General features: G+C 51.2%; 2 protein-coding genes across 4 annotated transcripts in view; one reads left to right on the plus strand and one right to left on the minus strand.

The window, feature by feature from the left end:
- LOC114018628 (RING finger protein 112) overlaps positions 1-23,787 on the minus strand; it is a 135,082-nt gene that overhangs the window by 18,038 nt on the left and 93,257 nt on the right. The window lies entirely within an intron of this gene.
- LOC122466366 lies at positions 15,956-22,048 on the plus strand. The gene is made up of 2 exons (XM_043549679.1): positions 15,956-16,986; positions 20,717-22,048. The coding sequence occupies exons 1-2, from the start codon at positions 16,015-16,017 to the stop codon at positions 20,840-20,842; spliced, it is 1,098 nt and encodes a 365-aa protein (XP_043405614.1). The 5' UTR covers positions 15,956-16,014; the 3' UTR covers positions 20,843-22,048.

The raw sequence follows: 23,787 nt of genomic DNA on the forward strand, positions 1-23,787 counted from the left end.
CAACCTTGAAACTGGAATAATAAAAATGAGATGAAATTGAACAGTGAAAAGTGCAAGGTCATGCATTTAGGGACTAACAACAAGAATTTGTACTACAAGGTGGGGACATCTCAGTTGGAAGCCACAGAGGAGGAGAAAGACCTGGGTTTATTGGCTGATCACCGGATGACTATGAGCCGCCAATGCGATGTGGCTGTGAAAAAGGCTGATGCAACCCTAGGATGTACCAGGTGAGGTACTGTATTTCCATCAGAGACAGGAAGTGTTATTGCCATGATACAAGGCACTGGTGAGCCCTCATCTGGAGCAGAGTGTGCAGTTCTGGTCTCCCATGTTTAAGAAAGATGAATTCAAACTGGATAAGGTACAGAGAAGGGCTACTAGGATTATTCAATGACTGGAAAACCTGCCTTAGAAGAGGAGACTCAAAGAGCTCGGTTTGTTTAGCCGAACCAAAAGAAAGCTGAGGGGAGCTATGGCTGCACTCTAGAAACACAACAGAGGGATAAATACCAGGGAGGGAGGGGAGTTATTTAAGTTAAGCACCAACCTTGACACAAGAACAAATGGCTATAAATTGGCCAGCAACAAGTTTAGCCTTGAAATTAGACAACGGTTTCCAACCATCGGAGGAGTGAATTTCTGGAACAGCCTCCCAAGGGGAACAAAAAACCTAACTGGATTCAAGACTGATCGTGACAAGTTTATGGAGGGGATGGTATGATGAGGTTGTCTACAAAGGCATATGGCTCATGTGTGAAGGCTCGTACCAAATATCCCCAAGGGCCAGTGATGGGACACTAGATGGGGAGGGCTCTGAGTTACTATAGACAATTCTTTCCCAGGTGTCGGGCTGGTGGGTCTCACCCACATGCTCAGGGTCTAGCTGATGGTCATATTTGGGGTTGGGAAGGAATTTTTCCACAGGTTGGATTGGCAGAGACCTGGGGCAGGGGGTTGCCTTCCCCTGCAGCACGGGGCACGGGTTACTTGCAGGTTTGAACTAGAGTAAATGGTGGAGTCTCCGTAACTTGGAGTCTTTCGATCATGATTTGAGGACACCAGTAATTCAGCCAGAGGTTCAGGGTCTATTATAGGAGCGGGTAGATGAGGTTCTGTGGCCTGCAATGTACCGGAGTTCAGACTAGATGATCATGATGGTCCCTTCTGGCCTACCAGTCTATGAGTCTGTGTGTCCCATTCCTCACCCTTCTGAGATAGCCAGTCCCCACCCTGGGCCCAGATCAGGGCTGGTGTCCTCTAAACGGGAAAGGCCCGGTGTCCCATCCCCTGCCCCCATGAGTCAGCCAGTCCCTGCGGCTGGATTGGGCCCAGCATCCCCTACAAGAGAAAGCTCCTTTTCCCCTTATCCGGCCTGTCTGGTCTCACCGACTCAGTCTCTTCCTGCAGAGGCTTGGCGATTTTCTCCGCTAGGTTTTTGACACATGTGTCTGGGATCATCCTATCGCCGGAGCAGGGAGCCCGGCACTCTGGGCAGCGGTGCCCCTGGGCTGAGATCTGGCTCCAGTGCGTCGAGAGGCAGCCCCGGCAGAAGTTGTGGCCGCACTCGATGGAGACGGGGTCACTCAAGACGTCCAAGCAGATGGAGCATGTGACGTCCTCCCGGAGTTGCTCCATCCCCCTGATCCTGCAGGCTTGGGGAGATCCACTGGGTCAGGAGCTAGCACATGGGAACACCGGGGCTAAGATTCTAGCGCAGAGGGGCTGGGAGCCAGGACTCCTGGGCTCTACTGTTAGTTTTCACCACTTGGCTGGGTAAGTTTCCAATCACTGTTGTGCACTGGCCACTCCCATTTTGGGGCAGGGCTGGCAAGTGCCTCTCTGCTCTTGGGGTTTTGGGTTACCTGGAGCCCAGGAGTGCAGCCCTGTCCCCCTCCCAGCTCTGCAAATGCCCCTCACTCCCAACATATAACCCCCTACTATCCCAGCCCTGCCCCACTCTCTGCCGGTGCCCGTCACTCCCGAACCACAGCCGCCTGCTCGCCCAGCCCTGGGCTCCCCCCAACCTCTGCCGGTGCCCCTCACTCCTGACCCACAGCCCCCTGCTAGCCCAGCCCTGGGCTCCCTCCCGCTCCAGCTCTGTTCCTGTAGCTCACCCTGAGAACCGACTCGAGTGCAAATCTTGAGGTTAATTCTCCGTTTGTCTCTGATTTTTCCCCTCTGCCTCCCTGGCTGTCTGCGTGTCTCTCTGCACAGAGTGACGTGCTGGCCGCTCCCCACTCAGTTTCGCTTTCAGTGTCTGGGTTCGGTCACTGGATGCCGTGGGCATGACTGAGGGCTCTTGGCTCCTTTCCCTAGAGCCCTTTGTCAAGGGGGCGCTTGTGTAAGCGGGGGAATGGTCCCACGATTGGGGAGAACTTTCTTGGCTTCTGCAGGGCCTGGTGGAATTGGAGAGGGAAAGAATCCTAGTCCTCTCTCCAAACCCCTTTACAGGGAGACCTGCCTGCCCTCGAGGGCTCCCCTTCCCCTCTCCCATGTGCCAGAGTTCTCGTAACCCCACAGAGCTGGGCCCAGAGGTCCTGGAGGGCTCGACCCCCAATCTTGCCATGGTCACTTAGGGCAAGGGCCAGGGTGCCCCCACTCCAGGGTGCTCGCTCCACAAAAGCCACTTTCCTGGCCCACTGTCCCTGCAGTAAGTTCAGACCAGATACAATTTATTAAAACAGCAAGAAACAATAAGGAAAAGCAGGTAAAATGGGACAGGTTAAAGGAGCAAGGGGCCCCACCCCGTGGGCATGGGGACACCACACACATCCGTCTCTGGGGCGTAAGGAAAGGTCAGCGTCTGTTCCTCACCCATCCCAGGCCTCCCTGCTCTTCCTGCACTGTGGTGACACCGCGGGTCAGACACTGCTCTGGCCCCGGCTACACGCCCGCAGGCTGCAGGTGGCAGGACCCTTCTCCCCAGCATCAGCCCCCAATCTGCGTCACGCCCCCCACAACTGAGTCTGGCCTTCTGCTCCCTTCCCCCCTCACTCTCCTCAGCTGCTTGGCTCTGGTGTGGTGTCGCATGGCTCTGGACCCCTATCCCGGCTCTGGGCCCACGGCTCCCGCTGTAGCTCAGCCCTGGCTCCTTGTCAGCATGGCTGGCCTGCCCTGCCCCAGCTCCAGCTCCCCAGCACTGCCCTCAGCCCAGCTTCGGCTGCTGCTGTCCCCTTAGCTCTGCCCTTCTCTGCCCCAGGCAGCCCCAGCTCACTCGGAGGAGGGGTCCCTGGGCTCCTGACTCCCTCATTGGCCTGCTGCCCTGTCCATCAGGCTCACCTGGAGCATTTGCATCACCCCATTGGCCCTGGGGACTGTCAGTCTCGGGATCCTGAATTCTCTTCAGCCCTGCCCCTTTCTCCTGAGCTTCCGTGAGGGAACAACAGCCCCCTTCCATTTATCTCCATTTCCATGTCAGGAACAGAGCATGAGCTTTTCTTTAGATGCAGAGACAGCCTAGGTTACCCATTGTCACTGAGTGTGGGGGAGTCAGGGCCCTGCACCCCCACTTCCTGCGATTCCCCGGGACTCTCAGCCATCCAGGAACACAGAAGGTTTATTAGACGACAGGAACACAGTCCCAAACAGAGCTTGTAGGTGCAGAGAACAGGACCCCTCAGTCAGGTCCACCTTGGGGGGCGGGGAGCCCAGACCCAGGTTCTGGGCCTCCCCCCATCTCCAAACTGAAAACCCTCTCCAGCTCCTCCTCTGGCCTTTCTCTCTGTCCCGGGCCAGGAGGCCGCCTGATCTCTTTGTTCTCCAACACCTTCAGTTAGCACCTTGCAGGGGGGAAGGGCCAGGCCATTCAGTAGCCAGGAGACTGGGTGTTGGCCATTCTCTGTGCAGACGGCCTCACATATGCCCTCCAGGGCTCTGCAACAATCACACCCCCTTATCCCACCACCTAGATACTTAAGAAATGCCCGGGGGAAACTGAGGCACCCACACAGTATTCAGAGAAAACATTAAGAACATTCCCACTTTGTCACACACAGCAAACCTCTTCCTCTGTACCCCTTTACACATCACGTTGCAGGTGCTGGACATTGCATCACCTGACTGGGGATTGACTGGGTTACGTTGCAGACCCAGCCCCTGCGCAGCGCGCACTACCCACGCCTGTTCCTGTCTGTCCCACCCTCCGGGGGGCGGAATCGTCCCCTCCAGTTCATTCTCCATGGCTCTGCACCTCTGAGGGGGATGTGGCTGGTCAAGAGGGCACTAAAGGCCACAGCTGGGGTGCAGGGGGAGGCGCTGCCAGTACAGCCGTATCACGGAGCCCCAGTATCTGTGCTCTGGCCCCAGTTTTGGAACCATCTCTAGGAAGAACCTGTCAGCGTACCAGACCCCCTTGGGGGTCTCACTTTTCCTCCAGGTTAAGTCACACAGCTTCACCGCCTCCTTAGACTGGGGGTGCTCCCCAGCAATGTCAGAGCAGCACATCCAGCCAACAGAAAAAGAAACCAGACTCATAAATTTGTTTTAACTGTAAAGTTCATTGCACTTTACAGACTGCTGCACTGAACCTCACCCAAGCCATTTCATCATGGGGTTTACCCTTCAAGCCCCAAAGAAACAGTTTTGCTGTAAATACATTTTGTCCATGTTTAAGTGAACTGCAGTGATTATGGGTAGAAAGGGTGAATTAAGAGTGTCCTGGAGTAGGGGCACTCTTGTCTCTGGCCAGAGTGGCCCATGGAGAGATTGAGATAAACTCCCAGGAACTCCTGGGCTGAGATCTCCCTGCGTGATGCGAGTCCTGTTCACCTCGTGCTCAAAGGGGAAGTCAAGGGTGGGCAGGGATCAGGGTGAAGTGAATTGGGTCAGGGACACAGATCCTTTCATCACTCAGTTCAGCCAGGATGGTGTATACGTAGAGAAATCCCCCTACTACATTGGGACAAATCCTCTGCTTATAGCTGGTGGCTGGAGAACACAAATCTTGGATTTGAGGGACAAACTGAGATGCTAAGAGTCAGAGAAACTGAGGAGCAGCTAGACAGCCATGTTCGGGAAACACCAGTAGCCCAGGTTCAAGGAAGAAAGGAGCTGGCCACCAAGGAATCTGAGAGAGAGGAAATCAGAGAAGAGGCCTGGTGACTCATAACCACTGGAGGCAGGAGGTCTCGGTGGCTTTCTACACCGTTGGAGATAGATGAGGATGGGCAGGCTGTGGCCACCACAGAGAAGAGGACTGGGAGAAATTGCACACTGCTGGACGTTTCAATCAATTCTAGGTCATCTATGTTGAAACTAGGGAAGATCCCACTCAAGATCCAGCTGGTCTAAGGAAATGGAGAGATGTATCAAATGGCAGCTTGGCCCAAACTGTAAAGAAATCAAGCTCACCCAAAAAGAGTCCTCCAACCGTCCAAGCAAGATGGACAATGCTTGTTGGAGAATCAATTCTCAGAAGAATTGGAAGAAGATTCTACAAAGGGACAGGCAGACAACAGAACCACTGGCTAGGAAAGTGGTGTAGGGTGGAGGGGTTTGGTTTTGTGGAACATTGGTCCACCGTCTATAGTGAGAGGGGGTTATTCAGTTTGGATGGCCTCCATCTCTGCGGAAGGGGGACCAATCTGCTCTGGGACAGACTGGCTAGAAGTGTCAGGAGGGGGGGTTAAACTAATAGCAAACAGGGAAGGTAAAAAGAGGGAAGACAAAAGCACTCCGCTAGCTCTGAAACTGAGATGTTCAGAACAAAGGACAAGAAACCAAAGGACTTGAAGAGAAGAAATTCTTTAGTTGCCTGTGCCCCAATGCTAGGAGCCTGCATAATAAACAAGAGGAATTGGAATTGTTCATTTATGATTCTATCTGAAAGCCGATGGAATGAATGACACAATAGTAATGCTAAAATCAACCGAGGAAGGACCAAGTGGGGAAAAGGGGCGGGGGAGGAGCACTCTACCTTTAATATGGCATTATCTGTTTCTGCGTCACTCATGGCTCAGAAGAAAATTGATTTTGAATGTTTATGGATTAAAGTCCTTATAGATAGAAGCACAAGATAGGGTACTAGTTGGCATCTGCTACAGCCGCTAAAGCACACTAGGGAACAGGACAACTGCTTCCTTACGGGGAAGGAATGTGTAGGAAAAAACACTGTGTGATCATGGGGGACTCCAATGTGAGTGGCATATGCTGGAGGTCTCCCATTGCCAGGACTAAAACATCCTTGGAATGTCTGAACATAACAGAAGACAATTTCCTAACTCAAAAAGTGTTGTGGCCAGCATGGGTGAATTCTATGTTAGACTTTGTCCTAATAGATAAAGAGGAATGGATCGCAAGAACTAAATGTTAATGGTTATTGATGACTTGATCACATTTCTAATGTGCGAGCGGAATAAAGTCCAGAGCAGTAATAGTGCTTTAATAGGGCCAATTTCACAAAGCTAAATCAAATTATGAGCCAAATCAACCGGGAGGAAAAATTTAATCAGAAAAACGTGAATGATAATTGGGAATCGTTTAAGAACACCTAACTAGATTCCCCAAAAGCCACAATACCACAACTGAGGAAGAAGGTTGTACTAGTTAACAAACTGACCTGGTTTAGAGGGGAAGTGAAGGCACCTGTAAAAATAATAATAAAAATAATATCTAACATTTGGAAGGAAGGGGAAGGTGATACTAATGAATATACCACATGACATTCTGATTAAAAAATTCTCATGGCACACATTAAATGGATTAAAAATTGGGCTACTGTTAAGCCTCAAAATGTAACTGTAAATGGGGAATTATCATTGAACGGGGCTATTTCAGGTGGGATCCCACAAGGATCTGGTTTGGGCCCTACAGTATTTAACATTTTTATCAATGATCTGGAAGAAAACATAAAATCATCCCTGAGAAAGTTTGCTGATGACACAAAATTTGGGGATATGGTAAATAATGAAGAGGACAGGTCACTGATTCATAGTGTTATCAGCCCTTTTGCTCAAGATTCTCTTACTTTTCTTTGCTGTCTGTATGTTTGTGTCCATAATAAAACAAAATAGACTGAGGGGGAAAAAAGCTCTTTATTCATTCCACACATGGTGGTTTGTGGGGGTGGAGTCAACAAGGGAGAAAATGCACTGAATGGGACAGATTGGTAAGGAACAACACAGATAAGTGTCACATTATTCTGGCTCATTGCTGAAACTGGTTTTCAAAGCCTCACGGAGATGAAGAGCTGCTCGGTGGGCTCTTCTTCTTCCCCTGGTATCTGGCTGCTCAGAATCACCTGCCAGGTGATCTGCCGCAACCCCGCACCCCAGCAGAAACTTTTCTTCCTTTGTTTCACAGATATTATGGAGCGTACAGCAGGCAGAAATAATAATGCAGATATTGCTTTCACTGAGGTCTAACCTAGGAAGCAAACAACGCACACGCACTTTTAAATGTCCAAAGGCACATTCCACCACCATTCTGCGCTTGTTCAGCCTATGACTGAACTGCTTCTTACTGCTTTCCAGGCTGCCTGTGTACAGTTTCATGAGCCATGGTAGGAAGGGGTAGGCTGGGTTTCCCACGATCATGATTGGCGTTTCAACATCCGAAGTGCAGGCAAGGCAATGTTTATTGGGGTTAATCAAGCAAGCATATCAATAGCTCTGCTTGCTGACAGAGCCTTTTTCCCTTGTCCCCTTTTTCCCCACCTCCCCCTTCTTAGCAGGCTTAATTATACCTGTAGCGCACGCCATGGGTCCCACCCCCTTACAATTGGTGGTCATATTCTGTTCTGGAGGGTCTTGAGTCTGGGGGCTTTGGTACCACCTCTTTTGTATCCCATGGGAGAGGTAAGGAGTGAGGTTGTGTACTGGACAATGCCAGGCATTTGTTTGGCTTTTAGTGTTTCTTATGCCACCCCACCCCCCCATCCCACTCGCCCCTCCCAACTGGTAGCTTGACCTTATCTCCGGAGAGGAGTTGAGGCAGAACTGTCCTGCAAGCGTACACTCGTATATTAAACTCCCACCAAACCCAGCAATGCTTTAACTCTATTCCTTATCTTTTCTCATTGTACTAACAAACCCATCTGGTTGGGCAGAAGCAGCATGCAGTGTCTTTGTTCACACACATATTAGGAAGGATATCAAAATATGAAAAGTCAAATGGGCAAACAAGACCCAAAACTCTATCTCAGGCAAATATACAGGCCTGAATACGACATTATCACCACTAGCACTCTCAAAAGCCACCCCTTTTCATGCACCATAGTCCTGATGGCAGTGTGTAGATGTGTGTAATTTCATCATGTGCTGGTGTAATTGTGCCCCCTAGTGTTATATTACAGGATCATGTACATTCCCAGCAAAACACATCATACCCCATATACAACACCCTAATCACTCCCCTTTTGCAACAGGCCACTGATCCTCCTCTTCTGTGGCCACTGAGGAGGGGCACATCCAAATACCTTTCATGGACATACATTGCTCAACTTGATTATTGTCCAACTTACACCATTCAACCCTCCCTCTCTATCCCCCAGTGGTTCCCAGTGAGCTAATCCCTTTCTCTTTACTCCCATAGGGCTCCTGGGGACCACCATTGTTACCATCCTGTTCCAAAGTATCATGGTGACTATAACACAGGTGCTAAACCCACAGGTGGAGGATGTTATTTTCCATGCAGATGGGTGTGTCAGGCAAGTGTGGATAAATATGGACTAGCTTCACGATTTAAAGCTGAAGGACATCGTCCCGCCCATGTGTCCCTCATGACATTCATTAACATTGCTAGCTGAGCATATACACCTCCCCCCAAGTTAGCCTTCTGAAACCATCCCCCACCCACATTACCAGGTTTCCTGTCCATTGAGTTAACTGCCAGTTCACCTCTGCTGCCCTTCTCCATCCTGTCACCATTGCAGACACTAGCTGAGTCAGTAGTTCATTGATTTGTTGTTGAAGTTTCACATTTTGGCTTATCAGTTATTTGGGTACCCAGGTGTCCCCCAGGGTCCATGCACCCAACCCTGTGTTTCCTGCTGCCCGTGAATCCCTTCTCCGGCAACGATTCCATGTGTGTTCCCTCACCCACCAACTAAATTGCTGTTTTTACCCTTCTGTGTATGTACTGCAGTTGGGATGTACTCAGTCCACCCACCGTTCTTTGGGGTGCACCACCCATGTAATGGTCTGAAAGGACACATTGGAGAGTGGGGGTTGCACTTGCTTCCACAGAGGATTCCGTACATTCGCCCATCAGGGAGTATTTCCAGCTCCTGGCTATGGACAGCTCAAACTTGTATTTTTTTTAGCTTGGTATTCATATTACCTGTAGGGTTACATTCTGCAAAGTGGTTAAATAGTCATCGACCCAACATCCCAGGGGAGACTTTATGCCCACTCTGATAACCTCTGAGGATAGGACAAGTGGGCTTAAATTGCAGCAAGGGAGGTTTAGGTTGGACATTAGGAAACAATTCCTAGCTCTCTGGGTGACCACTGGAATCAATTGCCTAGGGAGGTTGTAGAAATCTCCATCATTGGAGGCTTTTAAGAGCAGATTAGACAAACACCTGTCAGGGATGGTCTAGAGAATAGTCTTCCCATGAGTGCAGGGACTGGACAAGATGACCTCTCGAGGTCCCTCCCAGTCCTATGATTCTATGTACATAACTGCACATTCAGGGATTTTCCTTTATGGAGGTACCATTATGATTACACATGGTAACATTACACCCTGTTTGTGGGACCCCATAACCCAAAGGTGGTTCATATCCTCTGGGAGACCAGAGGGTTATGTTTTTTGGGCTCTGTCTGACAAACCACTTTCATGGAGTCACCGGACCAATGCTCTGGAACTACTCCATACGAAGCCAGTCAGGACTCTGGGAAAGCATGCCTCCTCTCTCCGAGCATCCTGTGCCAGGGCAAGAAGCTTACACAGCTTTGACCTTCCTGGGTCTGACCTCAGAGCATTCAGCATCCCCTTCCACGCTGTGCACTTCCCGCAATGAGTCCGCCTGGGCAGGGCTCTGGGGAAGACAGAGGGCCCTGCCCCCCAACTCCACAGTCAGACGTGACTCTCAGCCAGCTGGTAGAAGTTTATAAGTTGACAGGAACACAGCATAGAACAGACCTTGATATCACAGACATCAGTGACTTTCAGCCAAATCCATCTTGGGGAGTCCTGGACCAGGCAGCCTGGACTCCCCATCTTCCAGTCCCCCCAAGCAGACTTCCAGCTTCCAGAGACCCAACCTCCAACACCCCCGTTGCTCCTCCTCCTTGCCTTTGCCTCACTTCCTGGTCATCACCTGGTTGCATCCCCCTCATGGGTCTCAGGTTACGAAGGGCACTGGTCACAGCATAGGTGCAGGCAGCTGGAGCAGCCTCACCTGCCCCACAGGTCTCAGCCAAAGTCACACACCTCTATTCCCACCACCGAGGAACTGGTGCAGCACACAGGGAAACTGAGGCACACACCGTATTCATGCAAAACAGTAAAACTCTCATCGGCTTAACAGTAAGACTCACATATAAGATAACAAGGGAAAATCCCCACGTCGTCACATCTCTGCCCCCTCTGAGACCGAACGGAGCGAGGTCACTTTAGCCAGTGGCCCGGGGAAGTTCCACTCCCACCATACCTGGTAACACTTGAACTCTGTTTCTTGTCTTTTCTCATTGTGCTAAAACCCCCAACTGGTTAGGCAGAAGCAACACACAGCGTCTTGGTTCTTTGTTCACACAGATCAGTGTCACCCTTCTGCCAGGTGGAGCCAGCAGCAACAAGGGCCTGGTTTAATAGCTAGAGGTTCCTTTTCAACAATACAACACAAAACCGGCTCGAGCCCCCACCCAGTAACCTGGGACAATTACACACCACCCCCTGGGTGTCTCTGACAGGCAATACTTCCCCTCTCGCAAGCACAGAGTCTGAGTGTAGTAAAACCTTTTAATAAAAGGAGGGAAGTAACTCTGCATTAATTTGTGGAAACATCGCAACTAGGATTCATCAACATAAACCATGAGCAAAAGACCCACCCCCAAGTAAGTTGGGCACTGTCCTTTTCCCCTCAGGTTCTTAAGTCCAGCAACCCAAAAGTCCCTTTAACGTGCCCATCCCTTCTCTGCACCCCACTCACAGTTGCTGTCCTTGGCCAGTGCAGTCCCAGAGTTCAGAGGTTCAGCCACCGAGTTCACCTCCCACCCTGGATGGAAGTGGGGGGAGAAGGAGGCACCTCAAACACTCTGCTGCTCAAGCACTCGCTAGTTGCCCCAATGGTCGATTGCCACCCCTCTCTGCCAGCTTTTCTGCTGGCTACTCACCAAGATGTCTTCAAGGTCCCCCACTTCACACAGATCTCAGGGATTTTAGCTGTTAGTCAGGGAGCCCCACTGCAGGTGCATACTGGGCAGTCTCTTGAAATAGAAACACTGACCCAAAGAAAGTTTATTACTTAGACCTGGTTATCAGTGATTTTAGCTCTGCAGCATGTAAGAAGACTCTCAAAAAAGTCTTAATTATCTCTTCTATTATACCATGGAAAGAGAAATATCAAATGGTGTGTCTGCCAGACCCAAGTACCTACCCCCAGCCCTTTCTCTTCATGGCACTTTGGAACCCATGTCCCCAGCCTAGAGAGTGCCATTCAGTTGAGGGTGAGTCCCCTCATTCGGGGTATGCCAGGTACAGTTCTGCTGCCCTCAGTTCACACAACAAGGATAACACAACCCTTTATTACTCCTGCCCCAATAACAAGGAGACTGGGGATCCAACACCAGACACAAGTGATCATTTGGGCAAGCAATCCCATCATGCTGAGCACTTAGGCAGGGTGGGTGTGTCCATGCAAATGAGATCAGCTCCTGAAGTCCTTTCTCACAGCTCACCGCTAGATGTCAGGGGAGAGCTCATTCAGACTCTGCTTACATTAGTAAGTATATAAAAGTATCAAAAGTCAAAAGGACAAAAAAGTCTATCCCAGGCAAACATACAGGCCTGATAAGACATCAGCATCACTGACGCTAACCTACGTCAGCATACGGCCACCGCAGTAATTACATCGCTTGTGCGTGGCTACGCTTTTCTCCTTGTCTCGGCGGTGCGTGTCCTTGTCTGCAGGGCTTGTATCAATTGTACTGTCAGTGTGGGGCATTGTGGGAAGGCTCCTGAAAGCCATTAACAGTTGACGTAAGCAGCGCAGTGTCACCATTGACATGCATCAACCTAATTACATTGACCTTGTCTCTAGGCCGCTCGCGGAGGTGGACTTATTAAGTTGGCGCAGTGGGGCCCTTACATCGGCAGCAGCAAAAGGGAAGGGAAGACACTTCCAGAGTCAGGTCGATGTGAGCTACCTTGTGTTACGCTAGCCAGAGCCGTTCTATCCATAGGATAGACTGGGGCAACTGTCCCGGGCCCTGTGCTTTGGGGGGACCCGTGCTTCTGGATGTGAGGTCCAGGGTGGCCTGGGGGGTTAGCAGAGGGCCTGGTGTTGGCAAAAGCGAGCGACCCAGCCACAGCCCACCTCACCCCGTTCTGCTCCATCCTGCCGGCTCCTGGTGTCGCTCGTGGGAGGGGGTGGAAGAGGTGGGTGGGGGTTTAGGGCAAAGGGTGGAGTGGGGGAGGGGCCTGGGCCAGAAGGGGGGGTTGTCCCATGCCACACACCCGCTAAGGATGGCCCTGACCCTAGCTCTGTAGTGTCAACCAGACCTAAGTTTCTGAACCGAGAACAGAGATTCAAAGGTTCATAGACGTGGTGAGCCAGGGTTATGGAAACCGAAGGGTGTGACATGTGAGCCCTGTGGCCTGAACCCTACAAGAGGCAGGGGGTAATTGAGTGGCCGCTCTGATGGCATCGATTGGAGAGCAAGGGCAGTCAACTGAGGACATCGATACTTCTTTTGCATGTTAATTGGAGGTAGTCTGGGGACATTGGGATATCATTGGACTAAAGTTTGATCTTGGGGCCATATTTTGGAGCTTGCCCTGTGGGGAACCCACCTGGACAAGGACCAAGTGTCAGGTCCTCTCAAAGACACGATTGTTGGCTGAGGTGAGGTAAGAGGCCCTGGACGCAGCACAAGGGAAGGAGAGAGAGACTGCAGGTTGATGGAGGGAATACATTTTGGGGCACTAGGGACGTGGCTGGTGCTTAAAGCCCCCAACCCCCTTGTAGCTCGAAGAGCTGAGCTAAGCTCTGGAATTGCCTTGGGGAGGCAGAGCTCACCAGGGGGCCAGTTGTCCAGCCCGGGAGGAACAGATGTTAGAGCCCAGCGGCCGTTCCAGGTGCCCGAGCAGCAGAACAAAGCAGCAGCTGGAACCATCCATAGGCCACCGTGTCCAGTGGGGGAGCCGCCGCAGGAGAGCAGGTGAACGTCCCAGAGCAGCAGCAGAAGGATTCACAGCAGCTGCCTACGGCAGCCGAGTGACTCCCGTGAGGCCTCCCTGTCCCAGCGGCTGGAACCGCTATTGCTGGGTGGGCCGTAGCACCCTGGAGCTGCCCACGGAGCAGGGACCCTGATTTTCCTGAACTCCTGGAACACAAACTGAGAGGAGGATGTTGGGGAGCCATGAGGTGAGGGTGGGGGGCAGAACAAACTGTGTTCAGGGTCCCATCTGTTTGGGACTGTGACTGATGCAGCCTGAGGTACACGGCGGTGGAAGGCGTTAAACTGCAAATATACGTCCCCAGTTCAACCCGGCCCTTCCCTTTCCTTTCCTGCCCCCAGCAAACTTCATTCCTTCCAACCTCGGCGCTGGCGAGTGGGTACAGACTTGCCTGGCAAAGGCACCCAGCGTGGTTACAGCTTCCCAGACAACTGGGGGGCTAGAGCTGAAAGTTAAGAAATTATAGCGAATCCCCTAAAATAAGAACCCGGCCCTTGTTGTTGCCAATGCTGATGGTAAAAGGACGGCACGTACGCAGCAAAAGTGTGACGTGCTTCCTGGAGTGCAAACGTAATAGGGTAAAGGAGGTTACCTCACCTAAACCAAGCTCCTTGCATCTCGGACCGATCCCTTGGCCCCGTCTTTGGTGAATCGCCGTGCTCTTGTTTTGGTGGTGAAGGATACAGGGGCGTCCTTTTACCTTCTCCTTCTATCCAGCCCCCCAAAGTCTGTTTGGCCCCTGTCAAGGTTCCTTCTCCACTCTGAACTCTAGGGTACAGATGTGGGGACCCGCATGAAAGACCCCCTAAGCTTATTTCTACCAGCTTAGGTTAAAACTTCCCCAAGGCACAAAGTCTTTGCCCTTGGATTCGGTAAAACACTGCCACCACCAAGTGTTTTAGACAAAGAACAGGGAAAGGACCACTTGGAGTTCCTATTTCCCCAAAATATCCCCCCAAGCCTTTACACCCCCTTTCCTGGGGAGGCTTGAGAATAAACAAGATGAGCACAACCCCCCTGGATTTTTAAGGCCCAAAAAACCCAATCAGATTCTTAAAAATCAGAACTTTATTAGAAGAACAAAAAAAGATAAGAGAACAACTCTCTAAGATAAGAATGGATTACAAGATTACTTACTAACTTTACAGGAGTTAGAGGGCTTGCATCCTTGATCTGTTCCTGGCAAATGTATCACACAGACAGACAGACAAAGCCTTTCCCCCACCCCCCCCAACCCTGAGATTTGAAAGTATCTTGTCCCCTTATTGGTCAGGTGCCAGCTAGGTTACTTGAGCTTCTTAACCCTTTACAGGTAAGAGGATTTTATAGCACTGAATACAGAAAGGTGGTTACCCTTCCCTTTATATTTATGAGAGGAGCCTTTATAAGAAAAAGACCCAAAAATCGGGACTGTCCCTACAAAATCAGGACATCTGGTCACCCTACCTCCCAGCAGCAGCCGCGATCTGCTGCACAGGAGCTGGTGTCTGTTAAGAAAAGTTAGCACATGTGACTCCATTTTGGTTTGGGGCCCACCATTGTCTAAATGCCAGCACATCATACACCAGGAGGAGTAATCCTTAGATACCGAATCCGTGTGAAAATCCTCCTCCTTGTCTCCAGCCTGCCTTGATTTGCAGTATCTGGTTTTTGTCAGCCTCTAACTCCCTGTCTCTTGGCCTTGATGTGAGGCCTCCCATCCTGATAATAAAAGTTACTGATGCATGGCTTTAGGACCATGCTGTGTAATTAACATACTGGTATAGCACGAGGAATGCACCAAGCAGGGATAGGTGGTAGATAAGACAAGGGTTTGTTTATTGGCTAAGGTTTCCGATGCACGAGGGCAACATGCTTTGCTAAAAAGTATATAACCTTTGTATAATCTGTATTCAGGGTCCCCTCCTGGCTAGCAGGGGGGCACCACGCTCGAGCGTAATAAACTTAGTGCCTTTTGGGAACTCTGCAGTTGTGGACTTTATTTCTGTGCCTCAGCCTAGATTCGAACTGTGCGTGTCCTATCAGGTATAATTCGCAGCACTTGTGTGCGTGTCCTAACAAGGTGTAATTCGTAGCACTTGTGTGCGTGTCCTATCAGGTGTAATTCGTAGCACTTGTGTGCGTGTCCTTACAAGGTGTAATTCGTAGCACTTGTGTGCGTGTCCTACCAGGTGTAATTCGTAGCACATGTGTGCGTGTCCTACCAGGTGTAATTCGTAGCACATGTGTGCGTGTCCTACCAGGTGTAATTCGTAACAGTTTTGGCGACCACGAAGGGACTCTAGGCTCGCCCCAACAAGCGAGACTACACTCCTCCTCTCGGACAGCTCCAGCCGGCACAGGGTGAGTTCACCTTTGAGTACTCCGAGGAGGGGGGGTGTGAGCCGTCGCTTAGGCGATAAGGTGGCACATTTTGTGTTCTTTTGGTAGCCCACTATGGGTTCTGGGCAGAGTATAAGTAAGGGGACCCCTTTGGCTGAAATTCTCGAGAATTGGGGAAATATTTCTGGCACCCATGGGTTAGGAAGGAAAAAAGCTGTTATTTTGCGTAAGGTTGAGTGGCCAGCACTAACAACTCAGACCTCTGTTGAATGGCCACCAGATGGGTCTTTTGCTGGGGATACATTAACGGCGCTTAGAAGGAGGCTGGAGGACAAAGCTCCAGCCCAGATGGATTATTGGTATGTATGGGACAACTGGGCTTATGCGCGTGCGAAAGGACGTCCTCTTTCCTCCTCCTATTCCTATCTATCTCAGGGGTCTTCAGCCCCACTCTGTGCTATGCCTGTCTCTTCTCCTCCCCGGCCTGCTTCTGCCCCTCCCCCGGCTTACCCCCAGCTTTCTGATTTATGCCTATCATCTCCCTGCTCGCCACCCCCCTGCCCGTGCGGGCCCACCATTGACCCACCGGTTACTTTGCAAGCTCCCCTCATTCAGCAACCCCTTGTTACTCATGGCACGGACGGGAGTGAACGGTTTGCTTTCCCCTATGTTCACCGCCCTTTTGGCCCAGGCGATTTAGTAACATGGCAACAGCAGATGCCTCGCCTGCGTGACGATCCAGAGAAGGTTTTGCAAACCATCCGGTCTGTATTTACCGCATTTAACCCTACATGGGGAGATGTCCAGGTAATCCTGGACACACTTTTTACCCCTGACGAGAAATATTCCATTCTGGATGCTAATAGGCGCTGGGCAGGGGAGGATAGTACCCGGGCTTCTTGGCCCCTGACTGATCCCAATTGGAATCCTAATGTGACCACTCAGATGGGCCTTTTAAAGGCGGGTAGAGACGGCCTTTTAGAAGCTGTACGTAAAGCTGGTAGTAAAACGGCTAACTGGTCTAAAATTCGTGAATGTCAGCAAGAGCTCACTGAGCACCCCTCCGCCTTTTTGGCCCGGTTGTCCAAACAAGTTCGTGTATACGGGGGCGGCATAAACCCTGAGGCGGAGGAAAACCGTCCTATGATGGTCTCCTTTTATGTTGATCAGGCAGCATCAGATATAAAAAAATACTTTTCTAAGCATGTGCCCGATTGGCCAGGAAAACCCCTCCAGGAGGTTGTCCGCCTGGCCACCTTTGTGTTTAACGGCAGGGATGAGGAAAAAGCACGGGAAAAACGTAAACAGAAGAAGGAGGAGGTAAGTATGTTAGCTGCTGCCTTGCAGGCTCCTTCGGGAAACCAGCGTTGGCAAGGGCGCGGAGAGATGAGGGGAAGGGGGCATGGACGGGGGACAGGAGGAGGGGGAGGTTGGGATAGAATGAGGGAAGGGAATTGTAATTATTGTAAACAATCAGGGCACTGGAGGAGGGAGTGTCCCCTGATTCCCCGAGGGGCTCCTTGGAAGAGCCAGGTAGAGGCTAATCCTTCTTTTCCCCCTAACGCCCCCCAGAACCTTGTTAACCCCCAGTGACTAGAGGCGGAGGTTTTGGGGATTTTGGGAGAGTTGGAATGGGACTTGGGATTACAGTCACAAATTTATTTAAAAGTTGGGGGACACCTTGTGCCTTTTCTAGTAGATACTGGGGCCACCCTCTCCACTTTAACTTTTGTTCCGGGCTCTTTGTCCGATACAAGGGTTTGGGTGCAGGGTATAGAAGGTAATCCCTGCCCGGCTCCTTTATCCTACCCTGTCCCTATCGAGCTTGGTTCTTTAAAGCTTTCACATAGGTTTGTTGTAATGCCGGAGGGCCCCGCGAACCTCCTCGGGCGGGATGTGCTGGGCAAATTGGGGGCACACATATATTGTGCCCCCGAGGGGCTCCGCATGTCCGTCCCGGATTCGTCGGTTGCTTCTCTTATGGCATCGGTTACCCCTATTCCTGGTGTGCCCTCTGAATTGTCCAGTGTTCCCCACACTTTGTGGAGCACAAATCCTACTGATGTGGGTCTTCTTAAATCAGCAGTTCCAGTGAGTCTGAAAACGGGGGGCGGACTGCCTCCCTCCGTAAAACAATACCCCTTGCCGAAGGAGGCGGAGGAAGGCATCTCACTCCTTATTGACAGCTATTTGACTCAGGGAGTTTTAGTCCCCTGCAGTTCACCCTGTAATACTCCCATTCTTCCAGTAAGGAAGCCTAAACCGGGACCAGACGGGCGTCCAGTCTATCGATTTGTTCAGGATCTACGGGCTATAAATGGTTATGTTATAGCCCCCCACCCAGTTGTCCCTGATCCGAGCACTATTTTAACGCTAATTCCTCAGTCAGCTACTTGCTTTACTGTCATAGATTTGTGTGCAGCATTTTTTAGTATCCCTTTGCACCCTGATTCTCAATATTTATTTGCGTTTACCTGGAAGGGTCAGCAGCTAACATGGACACGTCTTCCCCAGGGGTTCTCAGGATCCCCTACTATTTTTTCCCGGATTCTCACCGAGGATTTAAAAGACATTGTTTTGCCTAGTTCGTCTGTCCTGGTTCAGTATGTGGATGATTTGCTAATTGCTGCCTCAGATTATAACGCATGTTTAATTGACTCTGTTGTTTTGTTAACTGCATTAGCTAATAAGGGTCATCATGCATCTCCATCCAAGTTGCAGCTGTGCCTAGATCAGGTAATTTATTTGGGCTTTGTAATTAGGCCTGGGGAGCGTTTACTATCCCCTGATAGGGTGCGGGCAATCCAGGATTACCCGCGTCCGACTACAAAAAGGCAGTTACGGGCTTTCCTAGGGGCTGCGGGGTTCTGCCGACCCTGGGTTGTGGCTTTTGGGGAATTGGTAAAACCATTAGTTCAAGCTACTACAACACTGACCCTCGATCCTGTCTCCTGGACCCCGGAAATGGAAAATGCTTTTAAATCCATCAAGAAGGCTCTGATCTCTGCGCCTGCCTTGGGATTCCCGGATTACGGTAAACCATTTTCTCTTTTTACTCACGAACGGCAGGGAGTGGCTAGCGGCGTCCTTTTACAATACCTGGGGGGTCGCCCACGCCCCGTAGCCTATTATTCAGTACAACTGGACCCTGTAATTCAGGGCTCTGTCTCCTGTGTACGGTCTGTTGCTGCTGCTGCTGTCATGGTTGAACGGTCACGACCTATTGTTTTGGGGCACCCTCTGACTGTTTGGGTCCCTCATGAGGTTGAAATTCTTTTAAAACAGCATTCTACACAGGCATTGTCTCCACAGCGGGCTCACAAATATGAACTAATTCTGTTGGCTGCTGACAACGTTACTTTACGCCGCTGTAACGTCCTCAATCCAGCCACAATGCTACCCCTCCCGGAGGACGGTACCCCTCACCATGTATCCATGGATGTCGTCGCGCAAGATGGTAAGCCCCGCCCGGATTTAGTGGACTCCCCTTTAGTTAAGCCCGATTTACTTCTTTTCACAGATGGGTCCTCGTACTATTTAGATGGCCACCGGGTCTCGGGCTATTCGGTTACCTCTCAGGCAGACGTTATCGAGGCTGCCCCCCTACCACCTTCCTTCAGCGCCCAGGGTGCAGAGTTACACGCGCTTACCAGGGCTTGCTTATTGTCTTCAGGGAAAACTGTTACCATCTATACGGACTCTAAGTATGCTTTTGGGGTTTGTCATGCTACAGGCCAGCTCTGGAAGCAACGAGGATTTTTAACCTCCTCAGGCACGAAAATCGCTAATGGCCCTCTAATCTCTGCCCTTTTGGAAGCTATTCAGGCCCCTCGCCAGGTGGCGGTGGTTCATTGTTATGCGCACAGGCAGTCTAACAGTGTTGTGTCTCAGGGCAATGCATTAGCTGATTCAGCTGCAAAGGCTGCAGCTCTACAGCCCCTTCTGGTTTCGGCTTCCCTCCCCCTGGATGTGTCCTTCCCACCTGCTGACTGGACACTGCTGTATGCTGACATATCCTTGGAGGAGCTGCACGACTGGAAACGCTGGGAGGGATCTAAGGGCTCTGATAAGGTTTGGCGAATCGGGAACAAACCTATTCTCCCCCGTCGTTATCTACTCGCAGCTGCTCATTATTTTCATTCCCTGGGTCACGCTGGTATTCAGGGCACAGTGGCTGCCATACTAAAGTCCTGGGCAGCACCGCATGTTTATCCTGCGGTAAAGCGAGTTCTTGGCTCCTGCCCTACTTGCCTGGCCTTCTCTGCTAAGACTCGGCTCGATGCCAATTCAAAAGGGGGGAGACCCTGGGCAAACTTCCCGTTTCAGCGCTTGCAGATGGACTACACAGAAATGCCTAAATGCGCAGGGTTTCACCACCTTCTTGTTATAGTGGACCAACTTTCCGGATGGCCTGAAGCAATACCAACCAGAAAGGCAGATGCAAGATCTGTGGTCAAGTTCTTAATGAAAGACATTGTACCCAGGTTTGGTGTCCCTGAAGTCATTGATTCAGATCGGGGCTCACACTTTACTGCAAAGATTTTGGAGGAACTGTACCGGTGCTTGGGGATCACTCGACAGTTACACACCCCGTACCACCCCCAGTCTGCAGGCCAGGTGGAACGCATGAACCGAACAATAAAGACTATGGTAGCAAAGTTTTGTAAGGAAACCGGACTTAAGTGGCCAGAGGCCTTGCCTATAGTTTTATGGCATATAAGACGGACGCCACGCATGCCCCTAGGCCTGTCCCCATTTGAGGTGCTGTTTGGGAGGCCAGCTTTAATCCCGGGAACTTATGTTCCTGTACATGCTAGCCTCTTGGATGGAGATGAAACTTTGGCCAGATATGTTGCTAGACTGCAAAAGGAGCTGACTGACAACCAGTCTGAAGCTCAGTTGTTTCAAACCGCACCCTTAGGGTTACAGGTTCATTCCTTTAAGCCAGGGGATTGGGTAATGGTAAAAAAGATCCCCCGCACCGACCCCCTGGAACCCCGGTGGGAGGGGCCGTACCAGGTTCTGTTATGTACTTATTCTGCTTTAAAAGTTGCAGGTAAAGGTTCCTGGATTCACCATAGCTACGTCAAGTTGGCAGCAGAACCCCCACCTGACCCTGGCGAGCCAGCAGACGAGCCACTTCACGAATGAACACTACAACCAACCCATGGACTGAGCTTTCCAGCTACTGGGACCTTCACAGCCCACCAGGACTTTTTGTGTTCCTGTCTATTGGACTTACATTAGGGGTAGTGTTTTTTGTATGGTACAGGGGAGGATGTCGACATTGGTATGGTTTGCCTGGGGGGCCCTCTCCCTATTCCCAAGTCCAGTACAAGGATGGGAGGGCAATAGCTTCTTAAATTTAACCCGTGCTATCAAACAGGGTGTAAATCGAACGCAGTGTTGGATTTGTATTCATACCCCCACATATTTAGGTCAGGGGGTCCCGTTGGTAGGGGTACCAATCCCCCTTAATCGAACACTTCAAACTAAGCTATGGGCAAACACTACATTTAACTGGAATGTTACAATCCAAATATGGTCTATTGATATGGTGGCCCAGGGTAATTATGCTTTATGTGTGTCACGACGTAAGGGCATAGAAAATACAGTTTTTGTAGGGAATTTTGTGGGGTGCAAGGACACCACCCAAATCAGCTCTGGTGCGGGAGGCCCCTCTGCCTACTCCAGAGCCCCGTGGCCAGTCCCCGAGGGGTCTGGCTGGTATTGGTTATGCAATCACACAGCCTATAAGGTTCTCCCAGCAGGATGGTGTGGTACGTGTACCTTAGGGGCTGTAGTACCCGCCGTGACAGTACACCAGAACCTGACCCGGGGAGAGATCCGCAATCTAGTATGGAGGGACCGACGAAGTATTCCTTTAAACCCCCTTTCTCAACGGCCCAAAGGCTTTCACTCCTTTGTGCGTTGGTTTCTGCCATGGTTGGGAGTAAGCGAGCTGGAAAAAGCTATAGTTAATATTTCAGCTGCTTTGGAATTAATGGCAAATGCTACTGCAGATGCTCTGTCGGCCCTTCAAATTGAAGTCACTCAGCTATCCCAAACTACACTGCAAAACCGCCTTTCCCTGGATTATCTCCTTGCAAATCAGGGGGGGGTTTGTGCTCTGGTCAACTCAAGCTGTTGTGTATTTGTAAATCAACACCATAGGGTGGAAACTGACATCCACATCCTCAAGCAACAGGCAGCCCTATTCCACCGCATCAGCCTCGACACTACCAACGCCGGATTCCAGGAGGTCTGGGACTGGCTCACCTCATGGCTCCCGGATGTGGGGACTTGGGGACGGCGTATTTTGTATTTACTTTTTTTGACTGTTATTGTTTTTGTGTTATTTTTTGTATGCCTGCAATGCTGCAGTATGTGCTGTCGGCAGTTGCTAACCCTGCAGCGCGGTTACTCAGCCCCGATATAGCTTACTGACGTACAAAAAGAAAGGGAGGACTGTTAAGAAAAGTTAGCACATGTGACTCCATTTTGGTTTGGGGCCCACCATTGTCTAAATGCCAGCACATCATACACCAGGAGGAGTAATCCTTAGATACCGAATCCGTGTGAAAATCCTCCTCCTTGTCTCCAGCCTGCCTTGATTTGCAGTATCTGGTTTTTGTCAGCCTCTAACTCCCTGTCTCTTGGCCTTGATGTGAGGCCTCCCATCCTGATAATAAAAGTTACTGATGCATGGCTTTAGGACCATGCTGTATAATTAACACACTGGTATAGCACGAGGAATGCACCAAGCAGGGATAGGTGGTAGATAAGACAAGGGTTTGTTTATTGGCTAAGGTTTCCGATGCACGAGGGCAACATGCTTTGCTAAAAAGTATATAACCTTTGTATAATCTGTATTCAGGGTCCCCTCCTGGCTAGCAGGGGGGCACCACGCTCGAGCGTAATAAACTTAGTGCCTTTTGGGAACTCTGCAGTTGTGGACTTTATTTCTGTGCCTCAGCCTAGATTCGAACTGTGCGTGACCTATCAGGTATAATTCGCAGCACTTGTGTGCGTGTCCTAACAAGGTGTAATTCGTAGCACTTGTGTGCGTGTCCTATCAGGTGTAATTCGTAGCACTTGTGTGCGTGTCCTTACAAGGTGTAATTCGTAGCACATGTGTGCGTGTCCTACCAGGTGTAATTCGTAGCACATGTGTGCGTGTCCTACCAGGTGTAATTCGTAACATGTCGCCCCCCGCTAGGGTCGGTCCCGCCACCCTCACAGTCTTCCACTCACTCCGCAGCTCGTTATTAGCTGTGGGATGGCAGAGATTAGAGGCTGCCCATCATTCTGGGTGCTGCAGAGACCCAGCCAACCAAAATCGGGGCCCCTGTCACACCACATGCTGCCCCCGACTGAGATCGAGTCCCCTGGTACGACAGGCCCTACAGACCCCCTTGACTGAGGTCGGGGCCCCTGTCACGCCAGGCCCTGCACAGACCCGCCCCGCGACTGAGGTCGGGGACCCGTTGTGCAGGATGCTGCAGAGACTAACTGCGATCGCAGCCGGGATGCGCCAGCCAGGGCTGTGGGAGCGGGTGAGGGGGTGAAGTGCTGGGGGATGGGTCACAAGTGAAGGAGCCAGGGCAGGGTAGAGGAAAAAAGCTGCTCTGAGCTCAATGGTGGCGGCGTGTTTCTCTACCCCCCCCATGTACCATCCCCTCCCTGCCAGCTACCCCCCTGCCACCAAACTGCTGTGGGGGCAGGAAATCTCTCTGGTGCCCCCGGCTGCTGGAGGCCAACGAGAGAGAGCGGCATGGGAGGCTGCTCCCTGCGATAGCTGCCAGGGAAAAGTGCTCCACCGGCAGGTCCCTGGAAGTGGAGGGGAGCAGGGGGAGCTGCAGGAGAATGGGCCGGCCGGGGGGATCCTGACCCCAGAGCACTGGCCAGCCGTGGGCACTGAGCACCGGACAGAAGGCCCAACCCGGCTACCTCCAGCAACGGGACAGTCCCGGGAGAACCTGGAGAGGTGGCCCCTGGACTGGGGATGGGTCCACAGGGCAGGCCTGAGTCACAGCCCTGACTTCTCCTCCCACCGGGGATGGTCCAGCAAGGACCTGATCTCAGATAAGTCACCCAGAGGGTGGAGGGAGACAAGGGTCC

This window comes from Chelonia mydas, chromosome 6 (assembly GCF_015237465.2).
Source record: "Chelonia mydas isolate rCheMyd1 chromosome 6, rCheMyd1.pri.v2, whole genome shotgun sequence".
NCBI lineage: Eukaryota > Metazoa > Chordata > Testudines > Cheloniidae > Chelonia > Chelonia mydas.

Bases quoted from the DNA above. Each gene is read 5' to 3' on its own strand.
- LOC122466366 (XM_043549679.1), top strand. From the start codon at position 16,015: ATGGATTATTGGTATGTATGGGACAACTGGGCTTATGCGCGTGCGAAA. The intron at 16,987-20,716 runs GTAAGTATGTTA...CTGCTTTAAAAG, and splicing joins GTAAACAGAAGAAGGAGGAG to TTGCAGGTAAAGGTTCCTGG.